We start from the raw sequence: 22,557 nt of genomic DNA on the forward strand, positions 1-22,557 counted from the left end.
TTGAAATATTTAGCATGAGGATGCACAGCAGAATACCCCAGTCTCACATGCACACATAGAAGAAGAAGAAAAAAAAATATCTGAAATGATCTGAGCCATGTTTCCCAAAATGCACGTGACAGACAGTGAAGTGAAATTATTTATTTTATGATATGTGAGGAAAAAAACGGATGGCGTGATTTCCTGTCATTACTTCCCGTCTAGGATTGTGTGGGGTATTTCACAATGAAATAAATAAATACATTCACTCAAATCACACCAAATACTGTACATTCAACTTAATAAACACACATTTCCCTTGAAGTTTTCCACATCTGTAATCCCACCAATGATGGCACACACAAAAATAAAATAATAATATGAGGGACTCTTAAGGCAGTTTTCACAATTTACAGTCAGAGAGATTATCAACCAAACGTGGTGGATTGAATCGATGGCATCAAGGCACTTAAAACAATGTTCTTTGCAGACATCCGTAAACTGCACATGTGACACATACACTTGTGATTCATTTGGGTTATTTTGTAATAACACGTTTCCAGCATACTGTGTGAGTCAGCTCCTGCATGTTTTGAGTTATGAACTTTTCTGTGGCCGACTACGGGTCAGTTTCAACAAGCAAAGGACCACATTTTAACTGTGACAATATCCTGTAATGTGTTCAGGTATCAGTTATTTTATGCTTGTTATTATAGTATGGTGTATAGAAATCCTTCCTCCTGAATAAGGACTACATTGCACACTTATAAAATGATAATTACAGGCAAAACACTGTTGTTGCATAAAAGATAGTTTATCCCAACTTTCTTTTGAGGTCAGTTCCTAACATGTCCATAGTTTTATTCTAACAATAAAAGATTAACACATTTGTAGGTACTCCATTACTGACCATCTTGCAGATGAACATTACTTGGCACTGAGTCACTTTGGGAATCGGGCTTCCTCTAGGAGAAAACATTTCCCAGTAGCGGCCTCCAGGAAACCACCAACACACTGTGCACACTGCCAGAGAAATACTCGACATGTAAGACTAAACAAGAGCTTTATATTGCATAAGCACCACATAGGAAAACCATCTAAAGCCAAATGATTTAAAGCTGAAATAATTGTACTATAAGCTGTTGATGGATTAAAAAAAAAAAAACAAACATAAAAAAAATCTTAAATACATTTTGAAAAGTTTTTGACACTCTTCGGAACCACTTCAAATGTGTTTCCAATAAATTCAAAGTTTATACCGAACACCTGAAGAGGCTGATTCAGTGAAGTAAGCAATCCTCACTTCACAGGTCCGTCATCACACAGTGTTCTCAGAAGGACTCCTATCTGTTGACCAGATCTGAACCCTGCGTAGAACAAACCACATAATGAGGTGTGCTGTTGTCCGTCAGCGGAGAGCTCGGGGTGTTGCCGTTGGTTGGGCTGCATGCTGGACTGCGGATGGGACCGCAGATGTCTTTGAGTCCGTGGAGGTACTCTGCATGGACAGGCCTGTGGCTCTGCAGCACCCTGATGGCTTCATCAACCTTGAACCACTTCCTTTTTCTCCCTTTGAAGAGAATAAAGAGAAGATGAAAGAAATCTATTTTTATATGTGACCATGGGTAGAGGTTCGGTGTAGAAGTGTGAGTCATTGTTTGAATTGTACATTTTAGCTCTCTAACAATGTCCATTCTCATGAAAGAGGATGAAGGCACATTTATCCCTTACATACATCCACAGAAATATCTACTTTTACAAACTGCACACCGAAAATAAGTAAGATTGTGCCCGGTACTTTGTTTCTCTGTGCCTGTTTACCCCAGAGTGACCATCACAGCCATGCTGTTCGATTTGTGATAAATGTTGGTTAAAAAAAATAGAGAGAGAGAGAGAGAGAGAGCGAGAGAGAGAGAGCGAGAGATGAGACACTCCAAAACTGGCAATCAAAACGAGGCGATGACAAGCCTGTGTTTGGTTCCTTCTCACAGTCTTGAGACTCCTCTTCGTTAAATAAATAAATGGTTAAATTGCCAGTATGTCTCTTTCTTCAGATGTCAATCACTGAATTCAGCAGACACCACCAAACAAGAATCAACAGCACAGAAAAGAAGCTGTTCATCACTGGAAAAAAATGTAGCCACTGAGCTCTGCTGCTCATCAAAAATCACCATTTTAAAGTGACAATATACAGGCTTAGATTTTCTTGCCAATCAGTATTTCTATGATACATATATCCTGCAAATTTCAAATTTCTTTTCATTTTGTGCTTAGCTTGTAATACCAATAATAATAATTAAAAAAAAAAATCCAGTTCTCTCCAAACACACAATCCACTTTGAGGGGGACACATGTTCAACTAATGCAGATAAATAATCCACAGATCACATAGCAGAGACTCAGTGTATTTAGGCATGTAGAGATGGTCAACAAGGTTTGAGTTACGTAAGAATATGGCTTGGTTGTTGGTGCCAGATGAGCTGCTGATCCAATGACGTTTTCACACACAACTGTCTGGCAGGTTCACATCCATCTATCTTCTGTATCGCTGATCCTGTTCAGGGTCGCAGGGCACTGGAGCCAACCCAGCTACAGACAACCACACACACACACGCTCACAGGTTAATTAATCTCACATGCATGTTTTTGTACTGTGGGAGGAAACTGGAGTACCAGAAGGACACCTATACACAATATGAAGAACCTGGAACCTCCGCACACAGAGGCCCTGGCTGGTACCGTCTGGGCCAGAATCCCTTGTTGATACCAGAGGTCAGAGAATGGACAGAGTATGAAATTTAAATAAGAACTTAGAGCCAATGCAGAAAACCACGTCTGAAGCTGGTGGTCTACAGTAGAAGAAAACTATACCTGGCGTCACTTTTATCAATGAACAGCATAAATAATACAGTTTACAGTTTGCTAACTGTAATAGTTTGCTAAATAGTACAGTTACCATAAATAATACAGTTTGCACAGGTTCACTAGAGCGGGAGGTGGAACTTGTGCTTTCTTCAGCCTGTGGGAGGAAGTCGAGGAGTGCTTGAGCCTTCTTGGCCAGCAAAGATGTGTTTGTTTGCAGTTGTTTGTGGAAAGCTTTCCAGATTTAGTTTTTTTTTCCCTTTGGAAATATCAGCTGAACAGATTTCTAATTGTCCCTCTAGACTCAGACTGCGTCGTGCATCCATGCATTTCCTCATTCTTAATGCAGGTTAAAGCAAACAGAATGAGGTCAAGTAGACCTGCTCATATACCTACGTTCCTCCCACAGTCTAAAACTGTGCATTTAAGAAAAACCGGTGACTCTAAACTGTGAATGTGACTATGTGTGAATGTTTGCCTCATTGTGTGCGTCCTGTTTTGGACCAGTGACTTGCTCAGGGTTTGTCCTGCTTTCACCCACAGGCAGCTGGGATCTGCTCCACCAGCTCTGTCTTGGATACAACAGTATAAATATCTATAGACAAACTTTTTTTTTTTTTAGTTTATGCAAAAAGTTTGATGCTGTTGTAAGATTCCATCCAACTTGTACATTTTTTTACACGAACAGATAAACATCGATGAGCTACTGACACATCACTGAGGAGAGCTTTGGTGTGTCTGACAAAGCTGCCAGTTTCCTCAACACGAAAAAAAAAAAGCCTGAATGTCACAAGGAATACCAATTATATAGCACAAAAGAAAAAAACAACCAGATGTTACCAAATCCTTTCTCTAAGAAACACAAACGCATCTTTCAGAAAGATTATGTATCCAGCGAATAGTCATCAGGAAGTTATTCATACAGCATTTAAATATGCCGCCCCCTTCCTTCCAGTGTGTTTCAGCTGAACTAACTTTGATAATCAGCGGATGGTGCGAGGGAGAGGATACGCCCACTTAACGTTGGCACCCCGAACGACACGACCGGCAGCTTTTCAGCAGATAGCGAGCGTAAATGAGAGCAGTCGCCGCCCAAACTCTTTCCGCTCAGTCACAGCCCTCTGCGCAGGCCAGGAGAGGACACGTAAGGAGGGGGCTGTGCAGAGTGGTGATAACTGGAAAACAACTGGGCACAGCAAACATTCCTCCCCCTTGCGAACAGGCTGAACTCTATTTCTGTGGCTGAAGGGAGTAAATGATCTCAAGCCCATTTTCCGGAATGATTAACAACAGTTTATGAGTTGTTCAGAAGAAAACAAAGGTTGAAAAGTATTTAATGAAGTGAAACAGACTTCCAATTACTCAAAGAATTATACTGAAAGTTGGAGACTGCAGGTTAAAAATAGCCAAGTTTTTACCAATGAAATGTCTACACCTACTGTTGGCAAAAGCAAAGTCAGTGAAATGAGACAAAATATCATGAGCCCTGCTGCTATGGCTGTTAAAACACTCAGCCGAGTTTCCAAGTGGAAGCAGATTGTCACTGCATTTTCTCCTGTCAGTATTTTAGGACGGCAGGTCGAGGGCTCTGACTTCATATATGTATGTCCCAGTTTCTCCGTTTACAAAGTGATGATTGGAGGCCAAACCGTGTAGCTGGGAGGTCTCAGCTTACTTTTTTTCACTGCACCTGGGCTAAGACGGTCGGGACTGGTTTGGCTGTAACTGGATCATGAATACCGCCCCAGTTTGATGCTTCAATAGAAAAAAATCTAAACATAACATTTTTGAATACAAATCATTACATAACCAGAGGTCTTTGTATACAAGTCTTGTCGAAAAGGAAAAGTTTTGCTAAAAAAAAAAAAAAAAGGGCCAATAAATAATAATAATTCAGTACCACTCACAGTATAGAGTCGTGTTTATGATCGGAGGGTTCGCTTTTTGACTACTGCATGATTCAAATACGACAAAACACATGCAGAAGCCAATAAATCCTGTTTATTCCCACAGTCCAGGCTGAGGATAAAGTGTGGAAAAGTCTTTTCTGTTCAAGCTCCGACGTGTTGGAATACATCAGATATATGAGTTCGCTGTTTGATTTCCAATATTATCTAAAGATATACTCTAATAAACCTAATAAGCCTGTAAAATAAAGGTGAGTCTGGTTATGAGAGCAGTTATATTGTAATATAACATATTGTATGTAACATATTTCACAGTTTGTTCTTTTCACTGGCGTTTCTTAAATACATATGTCCTTTATTTTTATTTTGTATTCTTGCACAGTTCTTTGCATATTTTCCTTATACAGTTATATGAATAATTATCCGAATAAAAGCAGACATGCAGCTAAACACCAACAAGGAGAGTAAAGAGGAAGACTGCGAGCTCACAGTAATGCAACAAAGCTTCTACAGTTGAGCTATTTGTACATCCTTTCAATGGCTTTGAATTGTTGATACTCAAAACATCTGTGAGACAGCATACACAGAAAATGTGCCAGTGAGAAAACCTGAATGCAAACAGACACGGCGTCAATTAAATCTTTAAGTCTTTGTATTTTTAATCCCAGAGCAGGAGGCTGAGGGCCCAAATTACACGCTGAAATAGTTACTGTACAAATAATTTTGTACGCCAAAAAAAGGACGCTCTTCATAATAAGTGAGTTAGAGAAATAAATGGGTATTGTTATATGAAAAATGTAAAAAAAAAAATAAATAGTGTAGATGATTTAGAAAAAAATGAACTCAGGAGATTCCAGAGGGCCAGATTTTACAGAGTATGCATACTTATTTTCTCACCAAAAACAATACTATATATTTCAATTCAGGCTAAATGAATTGCAACAGCAAATTGTATTCTGCTCTGAGGTTTTCAACCAGAATTGTACATGAATGGAATTTATATACAACACGTTTTCTTTCTCAAGAGTATTAGTTGCATATAATGCAAAAGACGTGTTTTCTTTTATTGCAGTATGACTGAAACGTGAGCGAGACAGCAACTGTGTTCATATGGACACAACCTCTCGAAATGCAAACGTTTTATTTAACATATCTATCAGAAGATTGTGATGTGACAGCACCCCGTTGCAAAAGAAATTTAATTTTGATTCAACAGGTGTGATTTATGCTGACCTGTGAATTGAGTTTACATACAGACTCGCTCCATCTGAACAAGGAGAACGTTTCTGTAGTGTCCCAGGTTTCAAGAAATCCATCTGAAGTACTTCCAGGTAAAACTGGATGTGGGATCATGTGTGACTATAACTAACAGCCAACTTCACAGTGTGAAGCTTTAAGAAATGGATCCACAGAATGAACTGGATGAGAGTCTTTCACCATTGTGGTCATTACGTCCAGTGTTCAGGTAAGAACTGAAAAAGTGAGACATACCAATGTTGACAGAGTCCTCCCAGTCTTCCAGTGTCTCCGTCACTATGAGGGTATAAACATACGTCCTGTGCTTTCTGTCCTGATTGTGCTGGAAAAGGTCAAGAGGAAAACCAAATGGCTCAACATTACCAACTTAAACAAAGCATGAAACAGTTCACACAGTGAGAAGTTGAATGAGATCAAGCGTCTTTACAACAGATGGACAAAACAACTCAATGTCTGATAAGTGACACAGAAAAGACCGAAAGGATTTTATAACAATTGTTCAGTGTATTCCAAAGAGTTTTTAGAAAGCTTCACAAACTTACCTCAAAAATGCCAAGTAATCTGCCAAGCTTTCCCTTCACACCAGCCTACAGACAGAACACATGAACAATTTTCAGTCTATATATTATTACCAGTATTAGCAGTAGTACATTCAAATTAAGTCTATTTAACTGTAGGAGGGAAATTTGTACATTTGTCCTTTTTATCTTCAAACAGCCATACAGTTCTACAACATGTGGCCTGGTGATAAGCTCAGCCAGTCTCTGTCTTCTGGAAATGCATTCTTAGTTCGGTATCTTTCTAAAGGCAGAAAATTCTAATACCAGCTCAGCATGACAGAGACGACCAGGTAGACCTAAACATAGCGCGAATGATTAAATGAGCACACAGACCAGCTCAACTCTGCAGTGCAGAGCACGAGTCCGGATCCATTTCTGCTTATGCAAAGTTTATTATAGGGTCACTTCAGAAGAGGGCAGCAACTGAACTGTGAGCTGTGGAAACATCAGCAACACACATGCATCCTGCATCTACAAGACACACGCTTCAAGTCTGAGATCCCGAGAAGAAATGTGAAAATAAATTTGTGCAGTTGAAATTAAAATTCAGTTTTTATTATCTAATAAATAATGTGCTGATTTACTACACATCGTTGCTTTTTATCTTTTCTTGCGGGATCCAGGATGGCAGATCTGTGAGTCTCAGCAAGAATTTTATAGTGTTTGGTAAAAGACTGTCCTAGTACATGTGTGGTCCTCACAAATCTTTGAAATCTGTGTATGCTAGAAGTCTTCCACCACTTATTTAAATGAATGGGTACCAAGTATGACAATCTTTTCATTTGAATCTCTCAGGCTGGAGCACAGACACATCTAACAGTGTGTTCATACTTCGGTCAGATTCGGTGTGATTTAAACAAACACTGGTGTTACTGCTGTGTCACCACAGGCTGTTTCTCAAGTTTGAATCCAACCATTTGGACCTTGGGAAGCACCAGAGACATGGACCAACTGGGGCAGGAGATATCTGGGCTCCTCTGCTCTACTTATTGTCACTCAGCCATGTCAGCGATCAATGGGCCACTGGACAACTCTTTGGTTCAGTTTTCTTGTTTAGGCAAGACGAGGTTTGGACGGAGTTATTACACCATAGTTAACACCACTTTGATCACTTTGTACTCGGGGTGGCCATTTCATTTTCTTGAGGGGGCCACATCAAAAAGTAGGAAGTCTGTGGCGAGCCAAGTCATGAGATCTATTAGATTCTACTCAATATAAATATATCGCTATAATTAGGAAGTAACAGGTTACATAACATTGATAAGTTACTGTTTCGGTTCTGCATCAGTCGGGTTTTTTGTTTCTCTGCATGTAATTTGTAAGCATAATAACAACAACTAAACTTCAATATCTTCAAGTCCTGAAACAAGCACAGCTGCCTTATAATACATCAATCAATGATAGACTGACGGCAGATTTTTCACACACATTTTACAGAATTTATTTTTGCATAAATAATCAGTACGTGGTTTTTGAGAGACGTTTAAAGATCAATATTCTGTGTCTTCTACTCTCAATACTTTTATCGGTTTAGAAAGAAACTCATTTATCACATGACTCACGACACTTTGGGACATCTAGCAACAAGCAGCAAGTGTTTTTTCACATTTTCAGTTTATCTTGAGTTGAGCAACTCCCCAGTTTGAGTTTCAGTCTTGTGAAGCAACATTTTGTCACTTTTTCAGAGAAAGAAACTGAGAAAGTAAACTCTGTACTTCAAATTGAACATGACAGATAAGTGTTGGACATTATAGCCTGAATGATGAGCTTTCTACAGCAGTAGTTTAGCAGCCCGTCTATATCCAGGTAGTCGTCTGATCCAAGAGGGGCAGGATGTGGGTAACTGGAAACCTATCCCAAATGTCCCTGCCATGCTTCAGAGCTGTCAACACACTACTATCCGCAGCAGACGTCCACAGCTCACTACGCTACAAACACTCTGGCAAACAACCAGCAGCGTCCTTCACAAAACCAGCCAACAATTAGCGGACAATTTCTGCATCAGTGCCAAATATTTTCCACATCATCTGGATGTGACTTTTGAAGCAGGATGAAGCAGGACTCTTATATTCAAGGACCCTCAGCTGCTTCTGTCCGTTCGCGCTGACACTGAATCTTTATTTTAATTATAATTTTAAAAATATGATAACATTTTTAGAGTCTTAGGTGGTAAATCAAAGAAATTACATGTTCAGAATGTGGAAAAAATGTTCAATATTTAACAGGATTATTATATGTACAACCTATCTAAAAAAAATTAATCAGGTCAACTGAGCTTCGTCATGTGTCTTGACAGACGTTCACTCCTGAACTTCAAGTTGTTTTCCGTGACAATGCTGGACAGTGAAAGAGGTTAGGAGCTTCAACATATAACACCATTTTGTTTCTGGGTGGAAAGTATCTTCTCCTCACGTCTAGACCTGGATATTTTAAAGATACACTCATTATGATGTTCAAACTTTGCTTTTGTGTCGTGGGCGATGAAGTAACTGATATTTAGATAAAAACTGCAGCTTTCAGCACACTAATAAGGTGAAGAAAGCAAACAAATGTCAGAAATTTGATCTTATTTTTAAAGACTGCTAAAAAATCGATATGTTCCAATATAGAGATATACGTAGCTACGTATGTACAGAGGGTTAGGGTTAGCGTTTGCTCGAGTGAGAACCAATCCAAACCCGAAGCACTGAAACGACTCAAGACATCTCGAGGTTCAGTTTAGGCCTGAACTAGAACAAGGCAGAGGCAGAGGAGGCTTGCACGAAATCCACATGGACTACTGTGGAAAACAGGCAAATCAAAGGTTTCATGGCTCATGGTCTTACAAGCAAAGTTTAATAGGAAAACACTAGTTTTTTTCCCCATTATTTTTAGTGCAAGCACCAGGAAAAAAAACACTTTCAACCCAAGAACGGAGAAAAGTTGAATTTTTGCTACGCAGTGTGAAAAACTGAGCAATGAGCCAAATCCCCAACCCTCTGGCCCATTAACATTAGCAGTCCTGGGTCACACGACCATGGAGTTTAATGTACCACAAAATGTCAAATGAAAATATAAAACATGAATAACAAAAGCAGTAGAAGTTTCCCGTCTTGAGCTCACCTCCTCGTACACCTCCCTGACAGCGGCTCCACACGGCTCCTCGTCCGGCTCCATTCCCCCTCCTGGCACGATCCACTGGTCCGGATGCCGACTGCTGCTCACCAGCAGCACCTGCCAGGGAGAGACGCCTCCGTCAAGGCTTTGCTGGTAAGTTCCTGGTCAATAAAACACGGTAATGGCATGCCCAGGTCATAACCACTGTGGGAGCTTGTTGGCAGCCAGTTGAAGTGCTCTTTATTCAGCTGATGCCGATTGGATATCTCACATATCAGATTGGTCACACACTTCATTTACTTAATGTAAAACGAGCGCGGTGCGGATTGTGCTGCCCTGCCCGTCACTCTCCTTGCCACATAATCAAAATAAGTGAATGAGAGTAGCCAGTGTGAGGTGTTTTCCATGTTGGAGTGTTTTCTCTTGGTGATCTCAACGAAGGAGTTCATCATAAAGTGCAGCCACCTTTAGTTTTGTTTGTGACTTTATTACCATTGTAAACTGCATAAAATTTGAGTTACTACGAAAGACAACAGTCACTCCAGAAATCATGTGATCCTTTATTTATCTACAGACCTACAAAAACTGGAGAGAAACAATTTGAATCCCTGTCAGAGATGAAACATGAAATAATTAAAGGTTTAGTTCAATCCAAAGAACCAAACTCAAGTCATGCTCTATATATATATCTGACCTTAGACTCGTGCAGTTTGGTGTTTTTAGGAGCAGGTCGCCCCTCTGTTGGTGCAGTCACTTGACCTTAAATCCTATCTGGCATCACACTGACCCACATCAGGTTCACGTGTGCCTGCTCTCTGAATCCTGCCTTGATCTATCTGGACATGTGCGTCCAACTCAGCTTCGCTCCACGGTCCTCTAAAAGTCTGCGCCCAACATCAGCTTTTTGCATACTTAGCACATGGGACAAATGCGACACTCCCGGGAGAGGTCTCCCTGGTGTTAAGATGCATCTGCATTCCTGCTGAGACCCGATAGTGGAAGCATGGCAGATCTGTGTAGGGAACTAATGGGGACATCTTCACCGCTGGACTCAGTTGCACAGGAATTACTGCGACGAGTGAAACCTCACACTGTGTGACCCTTTGCTGTAAGTCATTCTGTGACCAATTCTGACCTAGTAAAAGAACCCCCCCCCCCCCCCCCCCCAAAGAAAGAAATGTCCTTCAGACATTATTTTGACATTCACGGTGTTTAAATCATTCGCACAAGCAGCACAGTCCAAAACTCCACCTCAACACACACAGAGGAGGTCTTGTCCACTTGTTTACTGGATGATTGATATAAATGCCTAAATTGCTTTTGGAAGCAACTCCTGTGTTGTTGCATTTACAAACTCTCTGAGGACCACATGACTTATTTTTAACGCGAGCAACTCTGTTAATATATGTGTGTGTGGTTAACAGGGAACGTTAGAAGGTGCAAGTGATTTCACTGTCATGTGATATCTGTCTGAGTGACCTGAATCAGCTGCAGCCGTTCGCGCAAACCCACAGATTATAAACTTTTCCCAACTCTTTCGCAAGCAGCTTTCCACACCGGTAAAATCATGAAATACAGAAGAATTCACAGCAAGTTATAAAATATGCAATAATGCATAAAGAAATGCTAATTGCCCTTGCTTCATTATGCTACTGCACACCGATAGAAAAAAAACAACTGCAAAAGTTACAAAGAATTATCATTTGAAGAGATTCTCCATCATCCTACTTTATTTTATTTCCCCAACTAAAAGCAGCACAACCAACGCAATTACAGTTTTCCGAAAACTAGCCGAGTCTCCAGTGCATATTGCAATGACCTGCTGTAGCGAGCTGCTGAATAGACTCAATGTTTTCCAACTGATCTGGAACAAATCTATTGACCACTTGGAAGAATGTGCAGAAAAAATGTGTTCCATTAAATCAATACAGATTTTTGTGTGTCTATTTTAAAATGTTGTGATCAGTACTGTGTTAAAACTACATTTATTCATTGAGATTTGAAATGAAGCTCTCTACATGTGCATGTGTAGGTCGTGCAACACTTAATGCAGCAAAGCGATAACGTGTTGTATTGATTGCTGCATGGCAACAAGGTGTCAAAGTAATAGCTGCAGAGAATGAATCCCTGTTTATCACAGTGTGTGGGTCCTGAGGGCAGTAGACAGGCTGAGGGGTGTCTCCCTGACAGCACACACACACACACACACACATGCATGCGCAATTTCACACAAACAGCGTGTGAAACACGTAGGCACTCGCACGTTCACAGCTACTTGCACACGGCCAACTGGCTTTTCAAAAACCACTGGATCAGCAGTTGCCTTTCTGTATGAAAACAAAAGAGCAGAGCAGAGGAGGTTAATGACCCCAACAGGCACCACGCACAAACACACACACACACACACACACACACACACACATCGGAGTCAGGAGCACTTTAAGTTGGCGCGCTCGCAGTCCCAAATACTGTTGATTGACGTTCATAACAAGTTGAATGGAAGAACTGGTTGATGATGAGAACTGTGGTGAGCCTGTGTACGCCGTCTGGCCTCAGTAAAATAATCCCCTGCTCGTGCTCATGGTATAATTTTCTGCTTTTGTTGAGACTGCGTGTCAAAAGACAGAAGGGCAATGCAGAACGATGTTTACTGACTTGTCAAAAAAAAATACACTGTAAGTATATGAAGATGATGTACAATTATAAAGCTCTGCTGCAAAATGGTTCACTTTTAAGAACGTTAAATTAACTTTTTTGTTGTTGTTGCTGCTCACATTTTGACAGATCAGAGAAATTCATTTCATTCTTGGCCAAACTGTTGCTCAAACTGCTGAGCAGACAGCCAAAAGGCATCCTTACAGTCAGTTATCAATAGTCTTAACGTTCATTATAACTCTAATACATGTAGAGAATATAGGTACACAGGAAAAGGGCAAAACCCTGAAAAAAATACATCAGTTGGATTGTATCATGTTCTTATAATTTATTAACAATGATCAAAAGTTCAGTCATATTAGTGAGATAAAGGCCACCTTATAAAGGTCCGTCTCTCTTTTATGTCTTTTTTTTATACATTGCTAATGTTCAGAAGTCATCCCAACAAAATGCACTGCAGTACACCACAGAAGAAGATCCCTCCTTCCTGTGGCCATCAAACTAGACAACTCTTTTTTGTAAACAGTCATTTTGATGTCAAGTCCCTTTCTGTCTAAATATCATATTTAGGCTGTCAAGCTTCAGCAACATATACTGTAATTACTTTTTAAAATCTTACATGATCATAACTCCATATAACACTTCTCATATTGTGAACAATTTACAATATGACCGGAGGAATGATTGTATGTAAAAAAAACTAACTCTCGTTGTTGTTTGTATTCTTTTTGCTGAGACATTAAATAGGTATTTGGAGGATGTTTTTTTTTCTTCCTGTGCACATACAGTATAAAGTTATTATGTCTGTCATCTTTCTGCGGACAGTTCCTGGCTCCAGCTGACATGTTGACGAAGTGACCATAAAGCAGGCATGCAAACTGGATGGATAGTTTACCACATAAAGTGTGGCACATGAAAACAGAAGCAGAGACGGAACGGAGGAAGGAAGGACGCGATCAATACGGCACATAACATGAGACCCTTTCATCATCCTCCGGTGCCATCAATAACAACAAAGTGACTTTCAGCTTGTGTCAGCCAGTAATGTCTGTCAACAATGTCGCAGACAGCCAGCAGGGACACCATGAAGAAATGCAGCCGTCGGAGTGAAGCGGCCACAAGCACAAGGAAAGAAAATCTGTCAGGGGCCAGCAAGTGGCTGCACCTTGTTTCTATAAATTGCAGCTGATAGGTCACTCGGTGTTTAGCACACTGTGTAACAGCCACGACCTCTCCTATCACATGTGGTCCTGAGCTGGGCTGCCGTCATCAGGAAGACACTCCTGATCTAGGACACCCCTGGCTTCATGCACACTTTACAACTCGTCTAATGTCAACTGGCTGAAAGTCATGAAGAGTATCCAACAGGATGTGGTTCATTATACCTGATTTAAGTAAAAAAACAGTGTTTATTCATAGAAATCCACTGATTGGTGACCTGTTCAGAGTTTGCTCTGACTCCTGCCCAATGTCAGCTGAGAGAAGCTCCAGCTCCTTGCAGTCTAACTCACCAGCCTCTGAGCAAGTAAACTGAAATGCAGCATAACTGAAAAGTTGCTCAAATGTTTCCAATATTTTGTAGAATGAGGAAGACTTTTTATTAATTTTATTTTACATTACAAATTATATTGTATGTGTAACAGATTAAAATATGTGGATATTTCACAGTTTGTGTTAACTTATTCATTTGACTTGTTAAAGACGCATCTGTAAAACATGAATTCCAAGTTTGAACATCTTTTTGGAGCGCGAGAACACTGCATGGATTCTGGACTTGGATTCTGGAGGCATAAAAACACAGCTGCATTTCTGTAAGGCCGATTTTTAGGTTTATTACAGAACAACAAGCAATAAAGTTGAGAGAGAGAGAGAGACATAAAAGCAAAGTGCAGCAGCTGAACTGAGTCTGCAGGTTAAGTGATCACAGTAACATCAGCTTATGTCAATACATGCTGTACATCAAACCTTTCTCAGTGAACGCAGATGTAAAAATTTATAGTGACAGGAGGTATTTATAGGCTTATGAGTGTTGGTGGCACTGAAGTTTATGCTCACATGCAATATTAGACCTGTGAAATGCATCTGCGGCTTAAAAATATGTCATCAAATAAATCCTTTGGGGGGGGGGGGGGGGGGGGGGGGTGATAGCAGTGAAGCACAGCCTGAACACAAAGAGGATGCCTTGGATTGATATGAGTTAGGAGTCATCTATAAATTATCATCTCTTGCTGCAGGTCAAACATTTGACACCACATCTTCATCTTATAGACAGTAGACATATGTGACAGATCTGTGGACTGGACGGGCTTCTGGAATTTAATTCTGGACTGTGTGTCACGAACAGGACAGGTAAATAAAGGTCTTCCGGCGACAGGCGCACTTTACCTCGTCCTCCGTCTCATTCCTCAGACACACGCACGCCGCGCGTCTCTTGAAGCCTTCGCCGTCGTACGTCCTGGTCTGGTTGGGCTTCAACTTCATCATATATGGTCCAACTCGTCGAGCTCCGGACAGCGAAAAAAAAAATTATTTTTAAAAAAGCGCCGAAAAGATAAAGCGATAGAGAGCAGCAGCAGTCTGGCTTCTTCACAGGTCCTGTTCATTCATTTCTGCACTGACTCTCTTTCACTGCGCGTTCACGTGAAAAACACGAACTTTCATGATGGTTTGGCTGTTTGTTTACATGACAGCGGAGCCCGACTGTCTGAAAAGTAAAGTTTTTTTTGAAAGCTGCCTCCACATTGAAATGTTTCCGAAACGCCCCCCTGTCTCCGTGTGGCCGCGAGAGACGCAGCTCCTCTCACGCGCTCGGGGCGCGAGCATGCGCACTGCAGACACGGTCTGTCAATGGCCCCGTGCAGCGAGCAGGTTGCCAGATTGGGAAGGTTTCCAGTTAAATAGAACTGAGATATCACAGAGAAATGATTGAACAAGCTTCTACTGAACGGCCAAAAGATAAAAGAGCGTCTGCCTAACTGACGATTATTGTATTAACAGAAAGCAGAAACGCAGAAAGAGGTTTCATCCGTTCAAGAGGCCGCTTGGTGGCGCTGTTAAACTGCAGTGGATGAAACATGCCGTCCAGCCGGGTGCAGGAGTTACACATCTCTGTGCCTCCCCCTGCTGGTTTCTATTGCGCCAGGCTGAAGCGTGAAAAGCTGATGGGAAATGCAGGAATCTGATTGGCTGGAGGATTGACTCAAACCCAGGATCAGTGAACAGATCAATAAATGTCATTTTAATCGAACGACCACATATCAATGTAATCTTCAAACCGAACAACAAAACTATTTGGAAACAATTCCTGCTTCCTTTGTTTCAGTGCAGAGAAGTATGATGAAAAAAAAAATCTAAATTTGATTAAATATCTTTTCTCACAAGTTGATGGAAAATTTGTACATCATGCCAACTGAACTAAAGCCCCCAGTTGATAAAAAAATACACCGAAAGGTTCAAAATTCATGTTTATATTTTTGTGTCTGAGTTTTGTTGCATTCCAAAATAAAAACAGTGTTTATGCTTGATTTCACAAATCTGATAAAAGAACTGACTGTTGACACTTCGGCTTGGCTTTCAGACCCCGTTTACACAACTTTCAAGTGAAAAAGCAACTTTTCTGCATTTGGCTTTCACCTCTGGAGGCGCCCGCGCGCCCACGCACACACACACACACACACACACACACACACGTTTATTAATCAACAGAGTTTATTTACATAACATAAGAGCACGTAAGTGGACTGTTCATAGCATTCTAAGAGCAAGAAAACATTTCCTCTTCAAACTGAAAAGCAATTCAAAGTGAGAACAGACATTTTAGATGAAGAACCGATCACAAGTCAAGAGTTGAAGCTCTCATTTTCAACATCTTTTGTAGTTTGACTGACTCTTTCAGTGACCCCCCCCACCGCCCCGCCCCGCCAGTTTCCAGCAACATCATTAAACGACTGACAGCTCTGTGACTGAATCCCTCTTTGAGTTGTCAAACCAGTGAGTCTGGCAGAACAAGACTGCAACGACATTAAGAGAGGGAAGCAGATTCACATTAAAAAAAAAAAAAAAAAGACATGGACATGGCAAGGAATGCATCCATGATAAAACTATAAAACACCACAATGTCCACACCTCGATCCACAAGCCCACAGAGTGCACGCTGGTTAAATAGTTCAAAGTGATGCAAGGCTCGGTCTGGCTGTGTTTTCCAACTCCTGCTGTGAGAGAAACAGAAGCAGGGAGATAACTGTTTATGCACCCTGCTGGGCAATCCAATTAAAAAAAAAAAACAACAACAAAAAGACACGATGAGTATCTATAAATGTTGGGCTCATAGTAGTAAGATGCTTTTAATAATAAAAAAAAAGTGACAGGAAAAAAGTTAAAAGAGAATGTATTTCATATTGACCACTTCTGACCGGTGTCTCATCATCAGCGTTGCCAGGTGTACAATAATGTCACTTTGCGTAATGTACACTCAATCATCTTTAAAATTGGGAGAAGAAAAAAAAAAAAAAAAAAAAAAACGGCCAGTGTGTGATAATGTGACCATTTTATGAGTGGTTGTACTCCGGCCGTCGGTCCGCCCGTGAAGCCTGAAGCCATCGGTTCCTAAACGAGCCCATCGAGCTGTCGAGTGTGAGATACGAGCGGCGTTGGTCTCTCAAGTGCAAGGGAATGATTTGGAGCCTCTGGTACGTCAACGCTACACTTTTTCCACCTGGCAACGCTGATACTCACTAAAATTGTTTCCCTTTAACAACGTGAGACACGGCCACACCTCTCCCTCCATGGGATAAAGAAAGCCAGGCGAGTAAACCTAAAACCTCAGCTTATGCATTTCAGGAATAGTGAGTTAGGCCAAAGACAAGTTGTTTCATTACTCGAGTGCATTTAAATCACCAAATGTCAGCATGTTATACATATAAATATATCTAAAGAGATAGATACATGTATATATACATATATAATAAAAGGTAAAGACTGTGCCCTTTAAATGCAAATGAAGCAGGAAGAAGAAGGTCTTGGCAGCACGTGAGTTGTGTTCACACACTTGACATCCACTTGTGTTTCCACTCATTGAGCTGCTTCATTTTTCCTTAGCATAGCGCGCAGTCCACTTCTTAGCTGTAGAGATAAAAAAAAAAAAAAAAAAAAAAAAAAAAAGACAAGATAGGGGTTCAAACCAAACTTTTTCGATAGTGAGGGGTTCATGACTTTTCACTGAAACTGTTCCATTCTGTGAAGAGTAAAGGAGTGCTTTCAAAGTGTGGAAAAACAAACAATACTCTGTAAATGGCTCTGTTTTGGACAGACAGAGCTGGACGGCGGCGGTAACATTCAACCGGTGTGAAAATGTGAAGTTGTGACTTAGATTCAAGCATGATGCTGCTCATGAAGCTGAGTTCAAATGATAGTTCTCATTTTGAAAATACAGTGCATCTAGAAAGTAATCCTGCAAACCACTGTTTCCTACTTTTGATTTTTTTTTTTTTTTTTTACTGTTTAACGACAATTGATTTTTTTTCCTCTCTGCTTTAATAAGTCTATGTGCGTTGTTGTGAAGTACTTCCATCTGAACTGTTTGCAATAAAAATTATTGTCTAGATGGCGGAGACATGACGGAACCGTTAGTGACGACCGAAGAGACTAAAGCCATAAATGGTAAAATGTGAGTTACCATGATGAGCATTACAATGAGAACCTAATAAGGCTTATAAAGAGAAGCACACGGTTTAGAAGTCAAAATCTGATGGTATCAGTTTGCATTAATACACAAGCAGCTTACACATCTGGAAATGTATTGGCAATGTTTGTTGGTTGGCTAAATCTTTTTTTTTTTACAAATATTTACTGGGATGAATAAAATATGTTATCAACTTCACGCACCTGTTTTTATAGCCTCAGATTCGTCGTTTTTCCACTGCTCTGCGACATCATTTGCGAGGGGGTCGTCAGGGTTGGGAGCACTTAGTAAAGCCTGGATCGATAGCAGCACGGTACGGATCTGCAGAGCTGGTGACCATTTATCTGAGGAAAGAAGGGGGGGGGGGGACAAAAATAAGAGAGACGACAGGAAAGAAGTGCAGAAGAGCTGCTTTATTTTTAACCTAACAGACGTTTGATCTTTTGAGCAAAATGAAATTGTTAAATCCCTCTCTCGGACACAATACATGGAGGAATTTCTACAGTAACAAGTCCAACACCACAACATGCGAAGAGGCCATAACACACTGTCAGCTGGCTGTTATTTTAAGTTATCTGCAGAAGAAAGCGTGTCTTTCAAAGCAAAACAAACATCGGGTGATAAAACACACAAATCAGTTTTACCCACATGGCAGAGCACTGGATTACCTTTCAAAATGTCTAGGCATATTCTCCCCAGCTTGTCCACGTTGGGATGGTATATTTTGGTCATGAAGCGTACTTTAGGAGCTGCCATGGGATATTCCTCTGGTAAAAAGAGCTCGAGTTTAAATGTGCCTCCCTCAAACGGCGAGTCCGCAGGCCCGGCGATGACCACGTGAAAGTAGCGAGCGTTGGCTTCGTCGGGCGTTGCCCGGATGCCTGGAACCGGCTCTTGAAACAAGCGCTGGGTTTCCTGGGAAAGCACACAAGAAAAGGAATGATGTGTTTATGTGCTTTACCTGACAGGTCAATTATATTTTCACGGAATGTGTGATTTGGGGAGAAATGCTGCTAAAATCTGAGTTCAGGGGAAAGACAAGTGTTCAGTGACTTAACTTCAAAATGCTTCACTTTCTCGAAAGCAGATATAATCTTTCATAGTGAACTAGTGAATTACAGGAGAACAACAGCAACCGTTCTGCATTCCTGTCTTCCTGTTTTTGTCAGACATGAGTCATCTCTCTTAGCACATCAAAAAGTAGCCATTTCAAAACACTGTGGAGAAAAGGGGTGTGAATCCTCTGGAATATTATGTCCAATCGCTACAAAAGTCGACTGTGGTGTAAATACGGCCACTAAAAAAAAAAAAAAGTATTGTTTTAGTTTTTTTTTCCACTTGTCACTTAGATGTAGGTGTATCTCAGGTTTTTAACAAATAAAGCAAAAATCTGTTTTCTTGACAACTTTCAACTTAAAACAGATGAGCCACTTCTAAAAATGAATTGAAGTAGTGTGAAAATAACTTGTACATGCTGAAATTACGTGATAACTGTTTTCTGAACTCAAACTTGTTTGTTCGCGCCATGAGGAGACTATACCGGGAAATGTCACTTTCCAACTGCAAGCTATCCGTCTTCTCTACTGCATGAATGCAGCATCGTAACTGGTCAAACTGGTTGATCTCAAGGGTTAACCCGATAGATTCATCATGGCATGACAACAGCCAACACATCCGATCTGAGCTGCAAACAGTAGCTGTGTGTCATTAATATCAATACAAAAAAAAAAAACAAGGCAACCAGGAAGTAGTCTGTTCTCTGCTTGGCGTTTTATAACAGGAGGGTGGGGTGCGTTTTTACTGCAGCGATGGCTCACTGCTGTGTCTTCAGGCTGTGGCAAGTCTCTCATTGTGTTTTAGAGGTGACACTGACTCAGCCGCCACACCTCGGGAGGCCAGTACTTCTAATGGCGTCGGCCACTGCAGCAAAGTTACACCCAGCTCAGGGTGAGAGCGATCAACCCACTGAAACAGAACTTCCCTCACGCGTCAACAACACGAGAAACAGTTTAGTGTGATCTTATCACTTATAATTTGATTCTTTTCGGCATATAAGAATGTTAAATCTCGTTTTGGCCAACTGGAACATACACAAGTCTGAATACAAATGTAGTCCGACACCCACCGCTCCTGTTTGTGACACTCTATTCCTCCATGTAGTTGGGAGTGAGATTCCTGAAATGTTTCAGATAACCCGCAGACAAAACCGTGCAGTGAAAACACAGACAGGAGAGGGCCTCCTCATCCCAGTCACACGCTCCGAGGGCTCAAGGGCTCGGCTCAGTCAGAACCGTTCCCAGCTTTCCCACCTTTTCCCACCACCTGCTCTCTCAAACACCTGTTACACAGTTCCTACTCCCCTCACAGTGTAAATTTGAAAAGAGAACATTTTCTGGAGAGTATTTCTATATTCAACACAAGTTTAACAGGAAACAGAAATAATCAAGTGAATATAAACACTATGAATTTCATGGATCAACAGAGGGTTTTAGTATTATTAAAATGTATTTTAGAATACATTTCAAGAAACAAATCAATTTGTTTATTAGTTAAAACACATTTACTTTAACTACAAAACTTCTATTAAAAATAACATTTGGATATTACACTAGGAGACTGATATAAATCATGACAAACATGATATAAATCATGATAGGCAAAACCAGGAGTGATTCAAATAAAAATGTTTCACATGAAAACCTGCCGAAGAAAATCCTGACCTCCAAATCTGAAAAGAAAATACAATTTCTATTAACTGTGGTTCAGGTGGTAGAGCGGTTTTCTTTCAAGAACTTTTTACATTTTCAATAAATTTCAACTGAAAGCCAAAAATCCCTGTCAAGTAGTGTATGTGGCAGGACTTGAATCTATACATTTTAAGCTTTAACAGACCACTATGTGTGTAGAGTGAAATCTTAAAATTAAGAGAGAAACAAATACGTCACTTGAAAATGGGAATAATGAAAAATAACACAGCTTAGTTCTATTCAATGAACTAATTTTAATACCCAGTGAAAGCCTGTGGTTATTTCACTTGCAAATAAATAGATAAGATTGACATAGATCAGAGTTCTTCAGAAGGCTTCATTAACATTCGAACTTCCCTTTTATGCATTTTCTCCCCAGTGTTTAGGTGGTTTCAAAGCACTTTATACCATTTGTCCCGTTCATTTGTTACACAAGGGACTCATTCTCAACTGGAAGCAGTTTGGGGGTCAGTGTTGCTAAAAGGAGAGTTTAGAGACAGGAATCAAACTGAAAACCTTGTGACTGGAAGACGACCCTTCCTACCAACTGAGTTGTAACCACCTGTGTAAAGGCATAACATCAATGAAAAGTAACTGAGAGACAATTAGATTTCTTAAAAAAAATCTGACAGCAGCAGCGACAAAGAAAATTTAATTCCAAATTTCTAGATATGCATGTTTATAATTGAAAGAAAATATTTGTATTTGTTCGTTTGTCCTCTGCATATGTTATAAAGCTGATCAGAGGTTCTCAGAACTGAAGAAGACATCTAAAACACGCTGGACATACACACAGCATGCCTACTTAAGAATTTTAGCTAAGATGCAAGTAAATTGTTTGGGTGAGAAAAAATTGGCATTGCTGTCCACCTGGTCGATTTAAAAACTTTCTGATGGTCTTTGTGTTGATGGCATTCATGACCAAACTGTTAGTCGTTACATTATGCCAGAGGGACAAAGGAAGTTACTGCAGTGTTTCTGCAACGACTGGTAGACGCATTTCTGTAGAAACTGGTTTGATGACATTTTGACCAGCAAAGACGCAAATCAAATCATGATTTTCAAAATAGTTTCTTAAAAAATATCGCAGTTAAATTTTGACACTACCCATTAACTCCACAATCTAATTTTCATTTAGATCTATTAATTACTATTATATATCGCTGCTGATAATTCCAAGTCAACTTATAATTTTCTATCAAAAATCAGCCAGTTGTAAAAAGTTGATATCGGCACCTTGTTCCAATGTTCAGAGACAGTATAAATCCAAAGTATGCTTACAATGAAGGCATCAGGATGAGGTTAGTGTACGTTCGAGTGAAAACAGCTAACAAAATAGCCGAAGCTAGCAGGGTTAGCTTGGCTAGCCCACCATCCGTTCATCACAACAGGCAACTTATTAACAGTAATGAACTGAGAAAGTATATTTGGGTAAAATCAGCCGACAAGCACTGCAATAAAGCGCCATTTTAACTGAGCGTTGGTGTATTTTATTCCTGCAGTGTGTCAGTATATGTGGAGATGACACGGAAGTTTCTAGACCAAACTAAGGTTAGCCAGATGCTAACGTTAGCGCACATCGCTGTTGAAGCGGTGGGCTCCACGCCGTCGATATCACGCTTCAGCCCCAGACCGAGGAGTCGCGGGCCAGCTCGTCGGTGGAGAAACATTACCTTGGTGATCCTGCGAGGCAACCCGCTCATCTTGAGTTCAATGCGGGCTTTCAGCTCGAAGTCGTGCCTTCTCTCCTTCGCTTGCACTGACAGCAAACACACGTCTTCCGGGTTGCGTGCGTCACGAGAGCGGCTCACCTG

The 22,557-nt window shown here is 40.6% G+C and overlaps 2 protein-coding genes across 2 annotated transcripts; both read right to left on the reverse strand.

Moving 5' to 3' along the window:
* Positions 1-17: 17 nt before the first annotated feature.
* Positions 18-15,078, reverse strand: nudt4a (nudix (nucleoside diphosphate linked moiety X)-type motif 4a). Its single transcript, XM_030097261.1, has 5 exons — positions 14,702-15,078; positions 9,668-9,778; positions 6,548-6,592; positions 6,240-6,327; positions 18-1,549 (listed from the first exon to the last, which is right to left on the reverse strand). Exons 1-5 carry the CDS (start codon positions 14,798-14,800, stop codon positions 1,323-1,325), a joined length of 570 nt encoding a protein of 189 aa, XP_029953121.1. The 5' UTR covers positions 14,801-15,078; the 3' UTR covers positions 18-1,322.
* Positions 15,079-15,762: 684 nt separating this feature from the next.
* On the reverse strand, positions 15,763-22,542 carry ube2na (ubiquitin-conjugating enzyme E2Na). Its single transcript, XM_030096734.1, has 4 exons — positions 22,417-22,542; positions 18,665-18,911; positions 18,200-18,340; positions 15,763-17,437 (listed from the first exon to the last, which is right to left on the reverse strand). The coding sequence occupies exons 1-4, from the start codon at positions 22,444-22,446 to the stop codon at positions 17,400-17,402; spliced, it is 456 nt and encodes a 151-aa protein (XP_029952594.1). The 5' UTR covers positions 22,447-22,542; the 3' UTR covers positions 15,763-17,399.
* Positions 22,543-22,557: the final 15 nt, after the last annotated feature.

Source organism: Salarias fasciatus, chromosome 7, assembly GCF_902148845.1.
Source record: "Salarias fasciatus chromosome 7, fSalaFa1.1, whole genome shotgun sequence".
Taxonomy (NCBI): domain Eukaryota; kingdom Metazoa; phylum Chordata; class Actinopteri; order Blenniiformes; family Blenniidae; genus Salarias; species Salarias fasciatus.